The following is an 18,762-nucleotide window of genomic DNA, read 5'->3' as shown; positions in this document are numbered from 1 at the left end:
GGTGTGTGGCTGGGTCATGTGGTGCCACAAAATTCCTGGTCGTAGAGGTGACACCGTGCGCGCTCTCAGCAGTAACACAGGAGTGTGTCTGTCCGGCGAGGGGCTTTTGTAAAGGAAGACACTGTGCCAGCTGGGGGCCCCTGGCTGTGGTGGGGTCGTGGGGGCATCTCCCAGCAGCTGGAGCAGGTGCCTCTGGGGAGGGACGAGGGAGTCTTGGGGATCCAAGGTGCAGGGAACAAGAGACAGCAGCAGGAGGGCCAGGCGGCTGAGGGCCACAGGAGCCGGCCCAGCCAGCCAGTGGAGGGTGGTGTCGGGACCTTGCCCCCCACCAGCCCCCTCTGGGGCAGTGGAATGGAGACAGACACTGCACTGTGGGCCTGAGAGAAAGAGTTTGTCTCCACTGACTGACTCCACTTCTGCTCCATCTCTTTCCACAAAGCACTTGAGGCCCCAGGGCTCATGCTGTGGGTTCCTGGACAAGAGCAGAAGACACAGGGGCCACGGCACAGTCATGCCGTGCGGCAGCCCCCTGTCCGTCCAGGCGAGACGGCAGGCTTTATTAGGCAGGACGCAGGGGCTACCTAGCGCGTCGGGGACGCAGGACACAATGGGTACTTAACAAATACTTTTCGGACAGAGTGGGTGACGTGGTTTATTTCCCCGACATGACCTCTTTTGGAGGCTGCGGCATTGTGGGTTTCTCGTAGTTTACCAGAGATTACCCCACCCTAACTTTTAAAAAAGTTTTCTTAAACTGGTTTTAGAGAGAGAGGGAGAAACACTGATTTGTTGTTCTACTTATTCATTCATTGGTTGCTTCTTGGATGTGCCAACCTGGGACTGAACTTGAAACCTTGAGGTATCAGGATGATGCTCTAACCCACTGAGCCAGTGGGTCAGGCAGAACACCTGCTCTCAGCTGTACTGGCCATTGAGGGGCAAGACAACCTGGAGCCAGCCCCACGCTCCATGTCCCGGGCCAAGGCTGCCCTGGGATGTGACCTCTCACCACTGGGGCAGCAAAGCAGGACAGCTGTGGCCCTCCAGTCCACAGAAGACACCCGAAATGCCCGGTCAGCCTGGGAGGCCTGGCGCAGGCAACTCCCCGGCCCGACCAGGGGCAGGGCTCCATGGGGAGCTCAGTGAAGGGGGAGCTGTGCCTGGTGGGGGTGATGAAGGCAGAGCCAGTCAGGAGGCGGCTGGGAGACAGTGGCCACTCGTAGGTCCTCACTCATAGCTGCAGGGCCACAGGCCCAGGCGTGCAGGTGCTTGGATAGTCCTTTTCCGAGGCGGGGCTCTAGTCCCATCTTTGCCTGGCTTGGCAGGGGCTGCCCCTCCCAGGCCAGGTTTTCCATCTGTTCGCCCAAGGGCTCAGCATCACTGTGGCCCTCATGGTTGGTGGCAGCTGGTGCTACGTGTTCCCCCTGACTGCAGTTCCAGGTGTGTGGGCTCCTGCTCTGTCCCCTCCCAGGCTGGTGTCCTCAGGGCGAGGGGGATGTCCACAATCTCACCAGGTGACAGATCGGAGGTGGGCCCGGGCCAGGCTGGTCCAAGACGGCCTCCTCTGCCTCCCAAGGGCCTGTCGGGCCCCTGCCCCAATCGGATGGGGGAGGTCAAACTCTAGAAGTAAGGACTGTGGGGTCAAGGAGTTGGCTGGGGAGCAGGGTGAGGGGGCTCCGCCCAAGGCCCTGGGAGGCAGTGGGTACGAAGGGCCATAGGGAGTCAGCCAAGGCAGGTGAGGTCTGGCCTGGGCAAGGGCAGAGCCTGGTTTTCTGCCCACTCCCTGACCCTGCCTGTGGTTTCCTTAGAGCTGGGGCCCGGGCCCCCTCCCAGCCCTGGGCCTGTTCTGGGTTTCGCTGCACATGGGGGGCAGCCTACGGCCAGCAAGCTGGCCCTCTGGGGCTCAGTCCTCAGCCCTGGGGGCTGCGCTGGGCAGCACTCTCAGGACTCAGGGTCCCTGGGTGCCTCCGGGGGCGGGGCGGCCAGTGCCTGCCTCCGGATGAGGTCCGCGTAGAGCCCGCCTTTCTTCAGGAGCTCATCATGGGTCCCTGCCTGGAGAGGAAGGAGGGGCAGATGGCCACCCAGCCCAGCTCAGAGTTCAGGGCCCTAGGGGAGCTGGCTTCCTATTAGTCATCAGGCTCACTGTCGCCAAAGCCAGTGTCCCTGCCAGGGACCCTATGAAACCAAAGCACAACTGGTTATGGGTGTCACTGGCATACCTGTGTTTGCAAACACCACCTCCCTGCTGACCTCTGGCCCCTTTACACAGCCCACAGGCCCCACGCCGCCTGCCAGCCCTGCTGCGGACCCTGGACCCAGCCTCTGGGTGCTGCTGCCAGCCTGTCACACGACACTTCCTGCGGCCCTGGAGCTCCAGGGGGGACGCTGGGGTCTTGAGAGGCCAGGTCCTATCTAAGGGCAGAAAGCCCTGCATCCACAGGGGGTGCTTCCAGCGGACAACCCCCAGCCCCCAGGGCCAGGCCAGACCCTCCCCCGGCCTGGCTTGAGCCACTGTGTCTGGGGCTCAAGCTGTCCAAGCCACCCGCCAGCCCCCAGGCCCGCACGGACCTCACAGACACGGCCGTGGGCCATGACAACGATGTGGTGGGCCCCGCGCACGGTGCTAAGCCGGTGGGCGATGACCAGCACGGTACGGCCCGCGCTGGCGCGGTCCAGGGCCTCCTGCACGACCCGCTCAGACTCCGAGTCCAGGGCGCTGGTTGCCTCGTCCAGGATCAGCACCGCAGGCTGCTTGATGAGGGCGCGAGCGATGGCCAGGCGCTGCTTCTGGCCGCCGGACAGGGTGGCGCCCCGCTCCCCTGGGGAGGAAGCACCCCTCAGCTCTGCACTGGGGAGGCCCTGCAAAGGGGCACTGGGACCACTGGGGATGTCCTGTTGGGCCCCTCAGGGTCCTCCCTTGGCCTCTGCGAGGGCAGGGGCGGTACCGGTCAACACCTGTCTGCATCAGCTGCCACATCCCCAGGCACATGCACACACATTTGCGCGCAGTGTGCGCGGTGGGGTTCAGGGTATTAGAGCCAGATGGGCTCAGGTGCATGGTCCTGGGGTATGTGGGCACAGTGGGATTCGAAGCCACCACCCAGGCATTCTAGGGAGACTTTTGGGGAGAGCTGCAGGGGTGGCAGCCTGGGAGCCAAAAGCGCCCCCAAGTGATGGTGGTCAAATGGCAGGGAGGGGAAGACTGAAGGCCCCGGGAGGCCCAGGAGCGAACTGGGTCAGAGGAGCAGGGGAAATGCCCCCGGAGAGAGCTCTGGGGTGCAGCAGAGGCCCCTGGCGAGCCACCTGGGTCAGGGTGGCTACAGACAAGGACGCTGCTCAGGAGGTGGGGGGAAACTCAGCCAGACTGAGGCCAAAGGTCCAGAGGAGTTGAGAGCCCCAGCGATGCCTGTGCCTTGGGGTGTGTGGGGGCATTAGCAACAGAGCCCAGAGACTGGGCGGTAAACATGGCCCCAGAGGTGGGAGAGGAGACCTCTGGGATGAACATGCAGCAGGCTGCCACACAGTGCCAGTCTGGTGGCCCTTCCAGGACCACCTGAGCCCCTCCTGGGAGGGACGGACAGGGACCTTCACACCTCTGTCAATGCCAGGATGGCCAGGAAAGCCCTCTACATTAAAGAGCAGGGCAGGAACTGCACAGGAGCTGGGAAGATGGACGACTACGTGGAGACCCTACCCACTGCTTCTGGCTGGGCCTCGGCACGCAGAGGCCCCTGGTGAGCGCTGCAGGTCCTCAACGCCCAGGATCACTGTGTCCCTGGCCGGGCCTGGACAGTTGCACATTACTCAACGACAGAATACATCGCAAGAAGTGCATTGCTGTGCGCTCACTAACGGTCCAGCCTGAGACTTGCCGAGGCCACATGTGTGCCACTGCCCCTTCCTGCGTGCAGCCCCTCCCTGACCACCACATCGTTACGTGGCCCAGACTGGGGCTGGTTGCCCGGATGCAACGCCGGCACCCCTGTGCCCTGGTCCCAGCCTCTCATAAGGGCCCTGCAGACCCGGGTGCGACGCTGTCCCGGGCACTCACCAACAATGGTGTTGTAGCCGTCAGGGAACTGGGAGATGAACGCGTGCGCATTGGCCTCCCGGGCAGCGGCGTACACCTCTTCGTCCGAGGCACCCGGCTTCCCAAAACGGATGTTCTCCATGATTGTCGTTCCGAACAGGACCGGCTCCTGCGGTGGGGTGGCATGGGGGGCGGCCCACAGGAAATGCTCAGACTCTGCCCCAAACCGAGGGCTTCTTCAGGAGAGGCTATTTTGGTCAAACCAGGATGCCTTGCAGGGCAGGCAGGGACAGTCCAGTCGCAGGTCAAATGAGAACAGGCCCTTCTAATGGGGGAAGGCCGAGTACCCCGCAGAGCCCCTGCCTCTCTGGAGGGGTGGGGGAAGGGGTGTAGCCACGGGGCAGCCCCCGGGGGGTCAGCAGGTGCCCTTTAGTAAAAACCAGCAGGAAGGTGGACCTTCCCTGGGTGGCACCACCCCACGCAAAGGTGCAGAGTCACACCCTGGAGTAGTGGGTGAGTGGTGGCCAGCAGTCCCAGCTGCACCGTGTGGCCGTCTCTAGACCTCCAGACACCAGGAACCTGTTGCAGAGCCCGGGGTCCTGACGCAGCCATCCCAGCTCCACCTGGCCAGCCAGCTCTCATGGAGGAGCAGCCGCCTGCCCTAGTGAGGGAGGGCAGGCTGCGGTGGCCCAGGCCCCAAAGTGCCGGACCCCAGGGAATGCCGGGGAGCAAGGAAAGGAGGCCAGGGACCCCCAGGGCAGGGTGACAGGCCGGGAAGGAGGAAAAGCCCAGGCGCCCTAAGCACTGAGAGAGAGGCAGGGCCGCGGGAGGAAGGAGGCAGGCTGGGCACCCAAGACACCCTTTCCTGGTGCCCTGGTGGTGAAGCCTCTCCTCTCCACACCTGGCTGATGAAGCCAATGACCTGGCCCCGGAGCCAGGAGGGGTCGAGGGTGCGCAGGTCCCGCCCATCCAGGGTCACTGTGCCTGCCGTGGGGTCGTAGAAGCGCTCCAGCAGGGAAGCCACGGTGGTCTTTCCTGGGATGTAGGGTTGGGGAGACGGGGCCGTCAGGGAGGGTACGGGTTTCTGGGGATGGGGCCAGGGGAGGGGCCCATGGTGGCAGGGGAGGGGCTCCGCTAAGTGACCACCTCCAAGGGGGGGAAGTCCCAGCAGGGGGTGGGGGGTGGGGGGCTCCTCTCACCTCCACCCGACTTGCCCACAAGGGCCACGATCCTGCCAGGGGGCAGCGTGAGATTGAAGTCCTCCAGCACCAGGAAGCCGGGGCGGCCGGGGTAACTGGGGGATCAGGACACTCTCAGTGAGACCGGGCTCCTGGTCCCCCATGCAGTCTCACTGCACCCCTGACAGGCCTCGTTGAGAGGGGTAGCAGGCCTGAAGGCCCCCAGCCCAGAGGGGTGACCTCTGAGCCCACCTGCCGACACTGACCTGAAGCTGACGCTGTGGAACTCGATGGACCCACGCAGGTGCTCCTTGGGCATGTGGCAGCCCCCGGAGAGTGGGATGCAAGGGCTCAGGGTCATGTACTCGAACACCCGGGCGCCCGCGCTAAGCCCCCGAACCACCTGGAAGGGGCAGTACGTGGTGGCGGGGGTGGGCCTGGGCACTGTGGGCCCGACAGCCACACGGCCTGGACCCCCATGCGTGGGCAGCTACGGCACCCCCTCCACCCAGCACCTGGTTCCTGAAGCACAGAGGTGACCTCAGTGGCGGAGCAGACTCACACCCGATTCTGGCACTCACCTGACCAAACAGGACAGAGAGGTTGGCCATGGACCTGTGAGGAGCAGAAGAGAAGGGCTGAGAGGAAGTCAGCCCCAGGGGGCAGGCCTGGGTCTCAGGTGTGTGGGGCACCTGGGCTGAGGACACAGGTGGCCTGGAGCTGAATGCAGAGGACACTCCTGGGCCTGGACAGGTCACAGGGCAGGGCACTCCTCCTACTGAAGATGCATCCTCTCCTCGGCAGGAGGAGCCTGACAACCATCTGCCTTAGGACTGGGCACTCTGGGGCTCGGGGGGTTGGGCCCCGCAGGGCCTGCTGGCTGCGGGGCAGAGGCTGGCTCCCATGCAGGGGTGGCGCCAACGCCAGCAACCACGGTCAGGGTGGTGAGGCCCCCAGGGGGGGTCAGATCTAGTGCTGTCTACCCAAGGGGCAAGCAAGGGCTAATTAAGGGGGAAAATGGATGTTAGTCCTCTCAGAGAAAGAACACAGAAGACACTGGACCACAGGGGAGACTCTGGGGACACCCCTGAGACAAACATCTCCAAGCCCCTGGAGACATTTACGAGGGCCTGCCCTCTTCGAGGGGTATGTTGCAAGTCCGCATCTGTCTAGACAGCCGGTTGCCTCCACCAGGTGGGGCAGCTGGCTTGGGGGGAGGGTGAGTCACCGCTCCTTAGTCACTGGGCTCTGGCCAGCCTGGGGGGCCGTGACAGTGTGGGAGTCTGGCTGGGTGTAGAGCCTTCCTGGAGAGGAGACCGGCTCCTCAGCAGTCCACTTCTTCCAGAACCAAGGGGGCGGGTGGGGCGGGCCTGTGAGGAAGCGGCTGTGGCAGGCTCAGGGCACAGGCACTTGCCAAACAGAGCAGGGAGCGGGGAGCAAGGGAGGGCCAGGGCAGCGGATATCTGTGGACGCGCAGGGAGATCTGGAAGCCTTGAGTGCCTGGCAGAGGCGCCAGGGAGCAACCAAAAACCAAATGCACGTGACCCGCTGGTGAGCCTCGGCCCTGCTCTCAGAGGTGGCTCGGAAGGCTGCCCCGGCTCTCCCCAGAGGCCCGCCTGGCAGGGCCCATTCCCAGGAGGGCCCAGGCCTGGACGTGGACCAAGGAGCCAGGCCGACCAGGTCTGTCCAGGCGCCGCCCCGTCTCCCCAGGGGCCCCAGTGCCGCCACAGAAGAGCACCAGGGTGGGGCCCAGAGGCTGGGGCTGCAGAGGCGTGGCAGCGTGTCCCCTCCCTCCCCTCCACTGGCCCCCAGGAGGAAGCACACCGGCTTTTTCAGTAGAAGGAGACCCAATTCCACCACGGTGGGTGGTGAAATGTCCCCATGAGGTGAGGGGCTCCCAACAGAACAGGCCCAGGGCCCGTGGCTGGGGGAGCTGGTGGGCACAGACCAGCTCCCAGGCTTCCTAGTGTCTGTCCTGAACGCTGCTGACAGGCGGTGGGGAGGAGAGTCTGAGAGGGTTTGTACTCAGGCTGAAAGGGGGTGGGGTGGGGCCGCAGCTGCCTCCCCCATAAGACTTCCCTGCCGTTGCCCGTGGAAGGCCGAGTGTCGGCACAAAGGGAGCCGGCAGATTCCTAAGGGTCCTCAGAACTGAAACGAGAGGCCAAAGGTGGGCTGGGGGAGGCCTCAAGTCCCTTCACGTGATGGTCAGAGCCCCCGTCCCTGCTGGGCTGGAGGAAGGACGAGGCCACCCCAGGCCAGGAAGCAGCAGGCAGACACAGTGCTGAGGGTGGGAGTCTTTCCCACCTGCCCGATGGGGCTGATGGCAAGGGATTCTGTGGGCAAGGGGTGGGAAGACATGCAGCAAAGCCAGGCCCCAGGTGCCATCAGAACGGGGAGCAGTGGGGAGGGACACGGGGGAGGGGGGTGGTTCTGTGCTTCTTTGTGTGGCTGGTGGTAACACAGGTCTCTCTTCACAACTTGAGCGTATCACTCTTCCATTATGTCTTGTAACATGTGTTTATGTCTCACGCACTTTAGTGTTCACAGGACGTGTGTGGCGGGGGAGACGAGGTGAGGAGGGGTGGCAGGAGGCACTGAAGGGTCTGCTGGGGGGGCCTCGCCTTGTCCAGCCGTCTGTGGCAAAGTTGGCCAAGTTCTGGGCTGCCCGTGGGCAAGCAGGGCCCAGTGGAGCGGGGAGATTTCAGAGCAATTCCACAAGGAGCCACCAGGGTGAAGGCAGAGGACGGCGGGCCAGCTCTTAGAGAGCGGCAAAGATGGTGTCTCCATACACAGAATCTTACGCAGCCCTAAAAAGAAACTCTGATGCACGCTGAACCTGGAAGACCTTATGCCGAGTGAAACGAGCCAGGGACAAAGGACAAACACTCTATGACCCCACTTACAGGGGTGCCCGGAGTAGCGGGACTTAGACAGACAGAAGGGAGTGTGGTGGGTGGTGGGTGGTGGGTGGTGGGTGGCGGGGGCTGGGGAGGGGTGGGGGTCACTGTTTCCTGGGTCCAGAGGCAGCTACACACGATGCACGGTGAGGAAGCTCTGTGCACTACCCTAGTGGCAGCCACACAGCGCAGTGAGCGTGCGCAATGCTTCCCAAGCGTAGGCTGCAGCCGGGTTAAAATGGTCCATCTCACGCTACGTGTATTCTGCTACAGCCGAACTCCTTGTTAAAGCTCCTGAGGCCTTTGGAAGGCTGAACTGAGAACTGCAGTTCTGAGTGCTGGCAGCGGACCAGGCCAGGGAGCCGCGAGGGGGCACGGGCCTGCTCCCCAGCGAGGGGCTTCACTGAGCTCGCAGGCTGGCACCCCATCCTTCAGCCCCCAGGGCTCCCGAGGGACCGGGACCGTCCCACACTCACCTCTGCACGGTCTGGGAGGCCACCAGGAAGGACATGAGGTCCCCCCCTCTCAGCTGCTGGCCTGCCACGAGGGAACCCCCGATGAACAGGGTGCCCAACACCATGCCTGCAGGGCAGAGAGACAGGCGGTTAGGGAGGGGGCGGTTGGAAGCGAGGAGAGAGCTGGGCCCGGCCTGGCCCTGCCCTGCCTCTGACCCTGCCCTGCCTCTGACCGAGACCGACTTGAAACATTGGTGAGTCACCTGCATGGTCTGTCTGTGTTTCCTCTTTTGGAAACAAGTGTCAGGAGGGGCCACCTCCACGGCTTCCTCCTGGGCAGCAGGCAACATGCTACACGTACCTCAGCGGTGACATCAGCCCACCTGCCCACAGCCTGCCCGCATCACTGCACTGATGGGGGCTCCTGGCACCGAAGAACATCAAACGGTGAGAGCGGCCCTGCCAGGGCCTGTCCTGTGCTCCTCCCGGCTCTGCCACCGTACCCCCCCACCCCCCGCAGCCCCAGGCCTCTGCTCACTCACAGTTGAAGGCGATGTTGGAGAGCCCCTGGAACAAGGCGATGCCTCTGCCCAGGGTCTCTGCCTTATGGCGGGACTCCTCCAGCTCTGCTGCATAGCGTCTGGGAACAGAGGCCGAGCCCAGCCCTCAGGAAGCAGCCCAGCCAGGGTGCAGAGTGGGGGTGGGGGTAGGGGTAGGGGTGGGGGGAGTGCCCTAGGGAGCCCCCTGGCTTTGGGTTCCGCCCCCGCCCAGGACTCACTCCTCCTCCCGCTGTTCCATGGCGAAGGCTCTCACAGTCCGAACATTACTCAGGGCCTCATCGGCTACACCTGTCGCCCTGGCGACCTGCAAGGTGTCCAGGAGAAAAGGAGTCAGGCTGGGGATGGGGAGAAGTGACAGGGTGGAGAGAACAGTGTGTGTGGGGGGGGATGAGGAGGATGGGCAGAAGTTCTGGTACCTGCTCCTGACACTGGCGTGACAATTTTCGGAGAGCTGAGCCCATCAGGGTGCCCACTGCCATCAGGATGGGCGTGGCCACTGTCAGCAGCAGGGTGAGGCGCGGGGACAGCATGGACAAGGACACGAGGCAGCCGGCCACCTGGGTGCAGCTCCGCAGTCCCTGGGGAGAGGAAAGGAGGCAGGGAGGCAGGTGGGCAGGTGGGCAGGTACGGTCTACAATTTCTTTTCTTTTTGTTTCTTTTTCTTAATATTTATTTTCATTGAGAGAGGGGGAAAGGAGGGAGAAAAAGTGAAAGAGAACATCAGTGTTCGATGAGAAACACTGATCAGTTTCTTCCACGCCCACAACCTGAGGCCTGTGCCCTGACTGGGGATCGAACCAGTGACCTTTCGGTTTGCAGCTGGCACTCGACCCACTGAGCCGCGGCAGCTGGGGCAGACGCCACCCTCTCCGGCCCAGAAGGCATGAAGGGACCAGATGGAGCATCTGTGGACGTGGCAGCCTTCCCAAGAAATCCCAGTTTGCCTCTCTTTCTGCTTCACACACTGAGCAAAAAGTCACGGGTGGGTGCTGTGGGTTGCTGTGACCCAGCAGCCATGGGGCTGACAGGGTGGACGAGGAGAGGCCCTCAGTGACACAGGACAAACCATGGCTCCTCCTCACGCTTGTCAGCGTGCCAGGCGTTCTGGGGGCAAGGCAGGCCAGGGCGATTCTGCTCTTGGCAAGCAGGGCCCGGAAAGGCTCCTGCCTGAGTCCTTGGGAAGGTTTTCTGGGGAGGTAGGGTTTCAGGACAGGAGAGAAACAGCTTATCCTGACCTTGGACACTACCCTGGCGCCTCCCTCCCGTGAACTTTCCCCGTCCTTCACCCACACCCTGGCCAGGCTTGGGGCCCGACAGGCAGGGCGGGGCTGGCCGTGTGGCTAATCTGGAGGGCGTGGCAGGGGTTGGGTGTGTGGGTGTGTGGGTGGGTGGGGGAGCTTGGGGCACTGACCTGAGAGATGACAAGTTTGAAGGATGACTTGAACTCCTGCACATCGGTGGTCAACCTGCTCACCAGCTGCCCTGTCCTCCTCACATCAAAGAAAGCAATGTCTTGTCTGGCATGGGGCACAGGGCCACAGGTTGGGGAAAGAGGGAGACGTTACTTCAGGATGGTGTCCCACCTCCGGATGTTCCCCAGCCCCTCCGTGGGGCCCGTCGGCCACTCCTGCCCACGGCCCCCACCCTGCGGCTGGCGTACTGGAGCAGGTTGCTGAAGAGGGCCTTCCGCATGTCCACGGCCATGCGCTCGCCGACGCGGGACAGCAGCACCAGGTACCCAAAGGTCAGCAGTCCCTGGGAGAGAGGCCGGGGCACTCAGCAGGGCCCGGGCAGCCCCTCTGGCTGCCCCAGGCCCTCCCGCCTGCTGTACCTGGAGGCCATAGAGGATGAGTAGGTGGGTGCTGAGGTTCCGGGACTCGTGTAGGAAGCTGCCCACGTGGTCCCTCGTGTACTTGGCCACGATCTCCACCAGCTGGCCCAGGAGCAGGGGGATCTGCACATTCACCAGAGCCGCACCCAGTGCCAGCTGGGAGTGGGGCACACAGACATTTAGAGGGGGCCATCCTCTTCCTCACCCCCAGCCCTGACCCTGGTCCTTCCTCTCCGGCGGCTACCCGTGCGTTGGCTGCTCCAGTGCCTTTGAATTAGAGCCGAGGCTGCTGGGCCCTGGAGACCCCTGAGCCCTGCATACCCAGCCCCCGCTGCACAGGTTCTCCGGGTATCCCTTGGCCCTGCCCTCGGGCCAGCCCTTGCTGCTTCCTAAAGTCCCCTCTAAGGCTCCACGAGGCAGGCAGGCTGTCCCTGCACAGCTCTGGCTGGGTCTTCCCCTATCCCTGGGTTTAGGGGTGCGGGGGAAGATCTCACCAGGATCGCTGCCCCCAGGACCAGCAGGTGGGGGCGCAGAAACTGCCAGAAGAGCTTCCAGTTAAAGTGGGACTCCGTGACATAGGGCCTGGGGGAGGCAGGAGGGGCCTCTTCTGCCTCACACAGCGCCACGAGGCAGAGGCGGGGGCACTTACTCAGTACCACAGGGCCCAGCAGGGCTCCCCCAACCCAGTGCCAGGCAGAGGGGCTTCGGCGGGGAGCTGGGGGCACTCGAAGGAGGCGAGCCCGGAGCTGACAGTGCAGCTGGGCCACAGCCCTGAGGAGGTGGGAGCCGTGGCAGCCATTGGAGTGCCTGCAGGGAGAGAGTCGAGTTGGTGGGCTCATGGCCTGGCTGTCCTTCAGTCGACCGTGCAGCAGGCGAGCCCTGAGCCGGGCCCTCTGGGGAACGGCACTTCCCTCTGCCAGGCTAGTCCATGCCTATCTCAGGCTGCTCGTGAGCATCCTGTTTCTTTCTTTTTAAAACAGGCTTTCATTCATTTTTTAAAAAAGATTTTATTTATTTACTTTTTAGGGAAAGGGGAAGGGACAGAGAAAGAGAGAAAGAGAAACGTCGATGTGTGAGAGATACTGCGGTCGGTTGCCTCTTGTGTGCCCTGCAACCAGGGCACCCAGCCTGCAACCCGGGCACGTGCCCAGACTGGGAATCGAACCGGCGACCTTTCAGTTAGCATCCTCAGTTTCTGAGAGAAACACACACTTGCAAAGCGGCTGAGGAATGACAGAGGCGCATGTAATGAAGTCTTAAAGATGTTCCCTGGGCAGTCGGTCAGCCAGTGACCAGCTCCCTCTCTGCCCTGGGAGGCCCCTCTGGGCCAGTGACCAGCTCCAACCCACAGGCTCTGAACCCAGGACCTCAGAACTGGAGGGCGCCCTGCATGGCAGCTAGTCCACGTCACTCCCTTCCAGGCAAGGACAGAGCAGTCCTGTGTGCACACAGCTCAGAGAGGAGGGGCCGGCATGCTGAGTGTTAACGCTCTGCTGCTGCCGCTGCCGAGTTTGATCCCGAGTCCCTGGGCGGGAGATGCCGCTTGTTCTCTCACTTGCCTGCCGGCAAACTCATGTGGGGTTCAGAGAGCTAATCGTTTGTCCCCAGGCAGCAGCACCAGCAGCACCGGGACTGGAGGGGAATCCTGACGTGTGTGTGAGTCCAGAATGCTGGCTCCTTCTACCCTGCCCTCTGTGGCGTGCCCAGGGTCATGCACGGCAGGGCCAGGGCCCAGGTCTTTTTTTTTTTTTTAAAGATGTTATTTATTAGTCTTAGAGGGGAAGGGAAGGAGAGAGAGAGAGAAATATCAATGTATGGTTGCCTCTCGTGCGTCCCCTGCCGGGAACTGGGAACTGGCCTGCAACCCAGGCATGTGCCCCGACTGGGAATCGAACCTCGAATGTGTGGTTTGCAGGCCCGAGCTCAATCCACTGAGCTACACCAGCCAGGGCCCAGGTCTTCTGACTATGGTCCGTGCTTATCGTACCCCATCACCTGGCTCCTCCCAGGCCTCAAGTGCACACGTGACAATGTACGGAGGGGAAGGGTGACACACTCCTTCTCCATGGGCTGAAGGAAGGAAATGAAGTAGACGTCCAAGTAGCATATCTCGTCATCTCAGATAAATCAAGACGGCCCCTCTTTCCTGCAGTTTCCATGTCTACAGACAGCAACAGAGGGCTGTGTCCCTACTGTGTGCAGCACTCTGCTAGGAGGCACAGGGAGCAGGAGCTGAACAGGAGGCCAAATAAATACCCTCCTGGTGCTCGCACTTCAGCGGCGGGTCACAAACAGCTCATGACAAAGCTTACAGAGCCAGAGCATGGGGAAAGGGGAGCCAGAGGGGCTCCCCTCCTAGGCTCGGAGAGCAGAGCAGGAGCTCCCCCTCCTTCATCTCAGGGGATCAGGAAAGGAAGCGGTTGGGGGGGCGGTGATTCACCACAGTCCTTACAAAACAGTTGGACTTCGGAGGACAATAAAGACCATTTCTGGTTTTTAGGCTGGGGTGTGACATAATCAGATTTGCATTTTCTTTCTTTTTAAAAGATTTTATTTATCGAACAGGTGACCTTGCTATTCACAAGCCTGGCACTCAATCCACTGAGCCACACCAGCCAGGGCCAGCTTTGCATGTTAAAGGTCACAGTAGAGGGGAGTGACCGGAAGAGGTCAAGACTGGCTACAGAGGCCCATTAGAAGTTATCCAGCCTAGAGTACATGGCGGGATGCTCACAGATCCAAATGAGAGTCCTGATGGGGAAGGCTTTTAAAGAAAGACTGAAATGAGCGAGAGGGTCTTGCTTTACTGTGATGGTGTTTTACACTCCCTGGCCCTCCTAACCGCAGGCTTCACCTCATTTTTCCCTTCTTTCAGGGGGACAGTGCTCTTGCCCCTTCTGGTGTTATGCCTCCACCCACCACTTTCCACCTGCCTGGCCAACATTTTAAAAAGGATTAAAAATTTTTTTTTTTACTTTTAGAGAGAGGGGAAGGGAGGAAAAAAGAGAGAAATAAGAGAGTGGATGTTCAAGAGAAATATTCATCGGTTGCCTCTCGCACGCCCCCAACCAGGGACCTAGCCCGCAACCCAGGTATGTGCCCTGACTGGGGATTGAACCGGTGACCCTGAGGGAGGATTGCCTAACCCACTGAGCCACAGCAGTCAGGGCTACATGCCTGGTTTTTGTCTCGTTTTCCACTGTGTACTTTACGTCTGTCCTAAAACACATAGTTTTAAATAGAGAAGCTGACTCCTTCTGCCCTTCATAACTGCCCAGCTTCCCCATTAGACCATCTGTTCCTTAAGAGCAGGAAATTCTATCTCGCTCACCATTGTATCCTCAATGCTCAGCAGTGCTCTGGAATATAACACGTTTAAAAAATGTTGATGTTTGCTGAGTGCACGCCCGCATGAGAAATGCAGAACAATCTGAACTGACACTCTGCTGTGGTGTTTGCCAAGTTTTGGATTTCCTGAGGCCACCGGTAAAGAATACATTTGTACATTGTAACCCAGTACAAGGAACATATATGTACGGCATGCAAAGTTGAGAGCTTTCACAAAATGATACTTCCTCTATTTTTAAATATGTATTCTATTTTTTATATTCACTTTTGAAAATGATTTATTTTTTTAATCCCCACCTGAGGACATGCTTGCCAATTTTTGAGAGAGGCAGAGAGAGAGGGAAACACTGACTGGCTGCCTGCTATGCACCCCGACACGGGACCAAACTACAGCCCAGGCATGTGCCCTGACTGGGAATTGAACCCACAACCTTTTAGTTTATGGGACTATGCTTCAACCAACTGAGCCACACTGGCCAGGGCACAATTATATTCATTTTTAAATGGTCCCAGCCCACAAGTTCATTTTATGACCTATTGTGCTATGACTTGAACATCTGAAAAACTGCACAAATGAACACACAAATACTTGAATATTATTGGATTTCTTTCTTTGGGTTTCTTTCTGGTATAAATAATATTAACACCCTTACTCTTTTCCTGAGGACTGTTCGAACTTTTTAATAATTTAGCATGGACACTTTCCATCTTTTCTCATCTTCTCCCAACCGAGGCTCTAAGCAGGACTAGCTCACTGCCAAGAATTGGTGGATTACTTCCCAGCACCGGTACTTCCGGCTCCAGCTCCGCCCAGCTCTTGCCTCTATCAATAAACGACACAAGCCCACAACCACCCACCCTCGGAATCTGTTGCCTGCCTGGCCTTCAGGTCATTCAACCCAAGATCAGTAGGGAGTCAGCACCTTCTCATAAAGCATTTATACTCAAGTCTCAGTTCAGAGTCCCCTCCGTTTCCCACCCATCCCCGCCCCGCTCCCTCCCTCTCTAAACACCAACGTGCGCAGAGTGAACACGGAACACACACGGGCAATTTACTAGATTGACTATCTCTGCTCAAAATATCCGTATCTAGGAACCATTTTTTTAAAGCTCATTTTAAATCCTGGGAGCATTACTAATACTGGACATGAATAATTTTTATCCAAATCTCCAAACCAATTCCAAGAAAGAGGATGGGGCCGGAACGGCGACCGAAGGGAGGAAGCCCGTGCGGCTCGACGCCTCCTGGTGGGGAAGGAGTACCGACCGGCCGTGGTCACCCAGCCACAGCTTTCCTTCAGTCGGCCCACAAGCGCACGCAGGTACGCGAAGCCTCCTGCTGGCACCTGGTTCTTCGCTATAAATAATTGAGGCCAATTGCCGGGGGAGTGACATTCCACCCCCGGGGTCGGTCGGCCTACAACTCCCAGCAGGCCCCGCACGAGCCCCGGACTCCATCTCCCGGCGGTCCCCACGTCCGGCTAGCCGGTCAAATGGCCCAGTGCTCGTTTATTTGTCCCTTTTTACCTGACAGCCGAGAATGTCTGGAAGCTGAGGGGGAATAGCGGTCCGCTTGGGACAGAGCATCCCCGAATCCCGACCCGAAATAAGTGCACCAACATGACTGGGCGGGAGAAAGGAGCAGCCGGCACCGGGAGTTTCACCCTTCTACCATTAAGGGTTCCATATTGGCTCTGGCCCCCATCCCGACATCCCCTTCGCACCTCGGCGAGGATTGGAGGAAAGGCTCGTGAACGTCCTGCAAGCTGTGATTGGAGAAAACCCTGTCCGCGCTCCTCCCTCAGGAACTGTGATTGGAGAGAGCCGCCTGCCAGTCTGCCCCGGCTCTGGGTTGTGTGGGGCAGGAGCGGGCAGTGTGCTTCGGCCGCTGCTTGACGTGATTCTGAGTGGATGTTTTGCTTGTGCAAAGTCCGACACCTACCCCGGGGTAGCCATAGTAACGCGTCAGCCGTGGACCTCCCTGCAGGTCTATCGGTGCTACTGGCGGACACTAGAGGTCCCGGGGTCTCCAGGGAATGTAGAGTGCTGGTTCTGGGGAAAGAATGGACAAAATCGGCTGCGGCGTTTTTTTGTTTTGCTTTTTTTTTTTTTCAAAACGAGTGCCCATGCCTCGCTACTCGCTCTCCAAGCGGGTCAGAGCTCCGGGACGGCAACCATGTATAACTGAGTTAAAAAACTCCCTGCCCTGGCTGGTGTGGTTCAGTGGATTGAGCACTGGCCTGCAACCTAAAGGGCTCTGGGTTCCGTTCCCAGCCAGAGCACAAGCCTGGGTTGCAGGCCAGGCCCCCAGTAGGGGGCGTGTGAGAGGCCACCACACGTTGATGTTTCTCTTCCTCTAATAATTAGAGTTTTAAAAACCTCCCCTGTAAACCCTGGCTGGTGTAGCTCAGTGGACTGAGCGTGGGCCTGTGAACCAGAGGATTGTCGTTCAAATCCCAGTCAGGGCACGTTCCTGGGTTGTAGGCCAGTTCCCAGCAGGGATGCAGTTTCTAGCAGAGGGTGCAGAGAGGCGACCATACAATGATATTTCTCTCCCTNGTCAGAGCTCCGGGACGGCAACCATGTATAACTGAGTTAAAAAACTCCCTGCCCTGGCTGGTGTGGTTCAGTGGATTGAGCACTGGCCTGCAACCTAAAGGGCTCTGGGTTCCGTTCCCAGCCAGAGCACAAGCCTGGGTTGCAGGCCAGGCCCCCAGTAGGGGGCGAGTGAGAGGCCACCACACGTTGATGTTTCTCTTCCTCTAATAATTAAAGTTTTAAAAACCTCCCCTGTAAACCCTGGCTGGTGTAGCTCAGTGGATTGAGCGTGGGCCTGTGAACCAGAGGATTGTGTTCAATTCCCAGTCAGGGCACGTTCCTGGGTTGTAGGCCAGTTCCCAGCAGGGATGCAGTTTCCAGCAGAGGGTGCAGAGAGGCGACCATACAATGATATTTCTCTCCCTCTCTGCTTCCCTTCCCCTCTAAAGATAAAGAAAATTAAAAAAATAAAAATAAAAAAAAACAGTCTGTCTTTAAAAACAAAAACAAACCTCCCCCGTGATTGTGATACGCTGCCAACACTCAACCACTGATTTAGAATAGAGGTCCAGTAGCGTATGACCTTGACCTCAGACCCATCTGCACTGACTGACTAAGGCTCCCTCCCACCTTAGCATGGCTCTTACACCTCTGTTTAGCGCTTACTCCTCCCTACAATTGTTTGTTTGCGGACCTGCCTCCTCAACTGGGGCCCTGACTTTTTCAGGTAGTGCCTCTATCTCATTCATCTGTTCCCCATCCCTTCAAATGCCTGGCAGGAAAAGTGTCCTTTATAATAAATTGACTTGAACTGGGGTTGGTGTTAGGAACGCCGTAAACGAATGTGTCTGGGGGTGGAAATGGGTAAGGAAGTATGGCAGGATCAGTCGGAGGTTGAACTGGGTATGGGGAAGGGTGTGTGGAAGGGGTCCCAAAGTGAGGTAGAGTATTGAGGTGAGTGAGACTGAGGAGAGACCAGACGAAACCCCACATAACCCATCGGGAGAGAGTTCGTGAGGAATTCCTAGCCCCTCTGCAATGTGGCATTCCACTTTAGGTACAAGGATGATGCATCTAGAAGGGGTGAGTCTTGTTTTCGTAGCTCTGCCTCCCATCAGGGATAAAACTATGCGAGTCCTCAGCTAGGCTGGCAGTTCTCCTCCCAGGAAGGAGGTAGAGAGACAGGCATATCCGGACTCAGGTTTTGTGGACAATTCTGTGATGGCCTCCACGTTCCTCCAGTGGCCAATCCAGGAAGCCCTCTGTTCCTCTCTCCAGTTCATGGATACTGGCCCCTACCTGAGCCCTTGGCCCAAGCCCAGGAGGCCTGACACCTGGGTGGCATGGCCTTCGGCAGGAGACCTGGTGAATCAGGGCCTCAGGAATGGTGTCAGACAAGCCACTGGACCGGCTGCCTGGGCCTCCTCCTCCTCCTCCTCCTCCTCGTTGATGTGACAACAAGGAACTCAACTCAGTCAGTTCATCTCTGGCCACCGAAACGATCATTCCGAACCTCTGACTCCCAGCTGCTCTCTGCTGATTCAGTCCCGACGCTTCTAAGGGGCCTCCAAAGGCTGGATCAGGACTTGGGGGACAGGGTTTCAGGGTTCAGGAAGACGAGGAAGTAAACATAAATATCCAAGGGACCCTGTTTTTCTACTGTAAGCTCCAAACCCACACTTCACATCCAAGAGAGCTGTCTCTCCTTTCTTCTCTTCCTTCTGCTCCCTGTCTCCTCACTTCCCCCCTTGAGTACTGCCAGACAGACAAAATGAACAGCCTCTCTCTCTTTTTTTTTTCTTCCTGTTTTTGGTCTTAAAGCATTTCTCCATTGACAATTCTGTGTGTGTGTGTGTGTGTGTGTGTGTGTGTAGGGAAGACAAGATTATAAGAAATTAAAGATGTAACATCTTGGTCCCATAGTC

The 18,762-nt window shown here is 59.2% G+C and overlaps 1 protein-coding gene across 1 annotated transcript; it reads right to left on the bottom strand.

The window, feature by feature from the left end:
- Positions 1-626: 626 nt before the first annotated feature.
- ABCB8 (ATP binding cassette subfamily B member 8) lies at positions 627-16,103 on the bottom strand. Its single transcript, XM_037029489.1, has 16 exons — positions 15,827-16,103; positions 11,446-11,758; positions 10,952-11,107; positions 10,781-10,875; positions 10,532-10,637; positions 9,537-9,698; positions 9,339-9,424; positions 9,103-9,200; positions 8,582-8,687; positions 5,790-5,823; positions 5,475-5,611; positions 5,230-5,324; positions 4,932-5,065; positions 4,052-4,199; positions 2,569-2,819; positions 627-2,052 (listed from the first exon to the last, which is right to left on the bottom strand). Exons 1-16 carry the CDS (start codon positions 15,919-15,921, stop codon positions 1,942-1,944), a joined length of 2,127 nt encoding a protein of 708 aa, XP_036885384.1. The 5' UTR covers positions 15,922-16,103; the 3' UTR covers positions 627-1,941.
- Between the last annotated feature and the right edge of the window lie 2,659 nt (positions 16,104-18,762).

The sequence above is a fragment of the Sturnira hondurensis genome, unplaced genomic scaffold (genome assembly GCF_014824575.4).
Source record: "Sturnira hondurensis isolate 20B ecotype Veracruz unplaced genomic scaffold, ASM1482457v3 Scaffold0020309, whole genome shotgun sequence".
Taxonomy (NCBI): domain Eukaryota; kingdom Metazoa; phylum Chordata; class Mammalia; order Chiroptera; family Phyllostomidae; genus Sturnira; species Sturnira hondurensis.
This window is presented reverse-complemented; position numbering and strand designations above follow the sequence as displayed.

Coding starts and splice junctions, on each gene's coding strand:
- ABCB8 (XM_037029489.1), bottom strand. CDS start 15,921: ATGTTGGTGCACTTATTTCGGGTCGGGATTCGGGGATGCTCTGTCCCA. Junction 10,876..10,951: donor TCATCCTCTATGGCCTCCAG/GTACAGCAGGCG, acceptor CCTCTCTCCCAG/GGACTGCTGACCTTTGGGTA. Junction 9,201..9,338: donor ATGGAACAGCGGGAGGAGGA/GTGAGTCCTGGG, acceptor CTCTGTTCCCAG/ACGCTATGCAGCAGAGCTGG.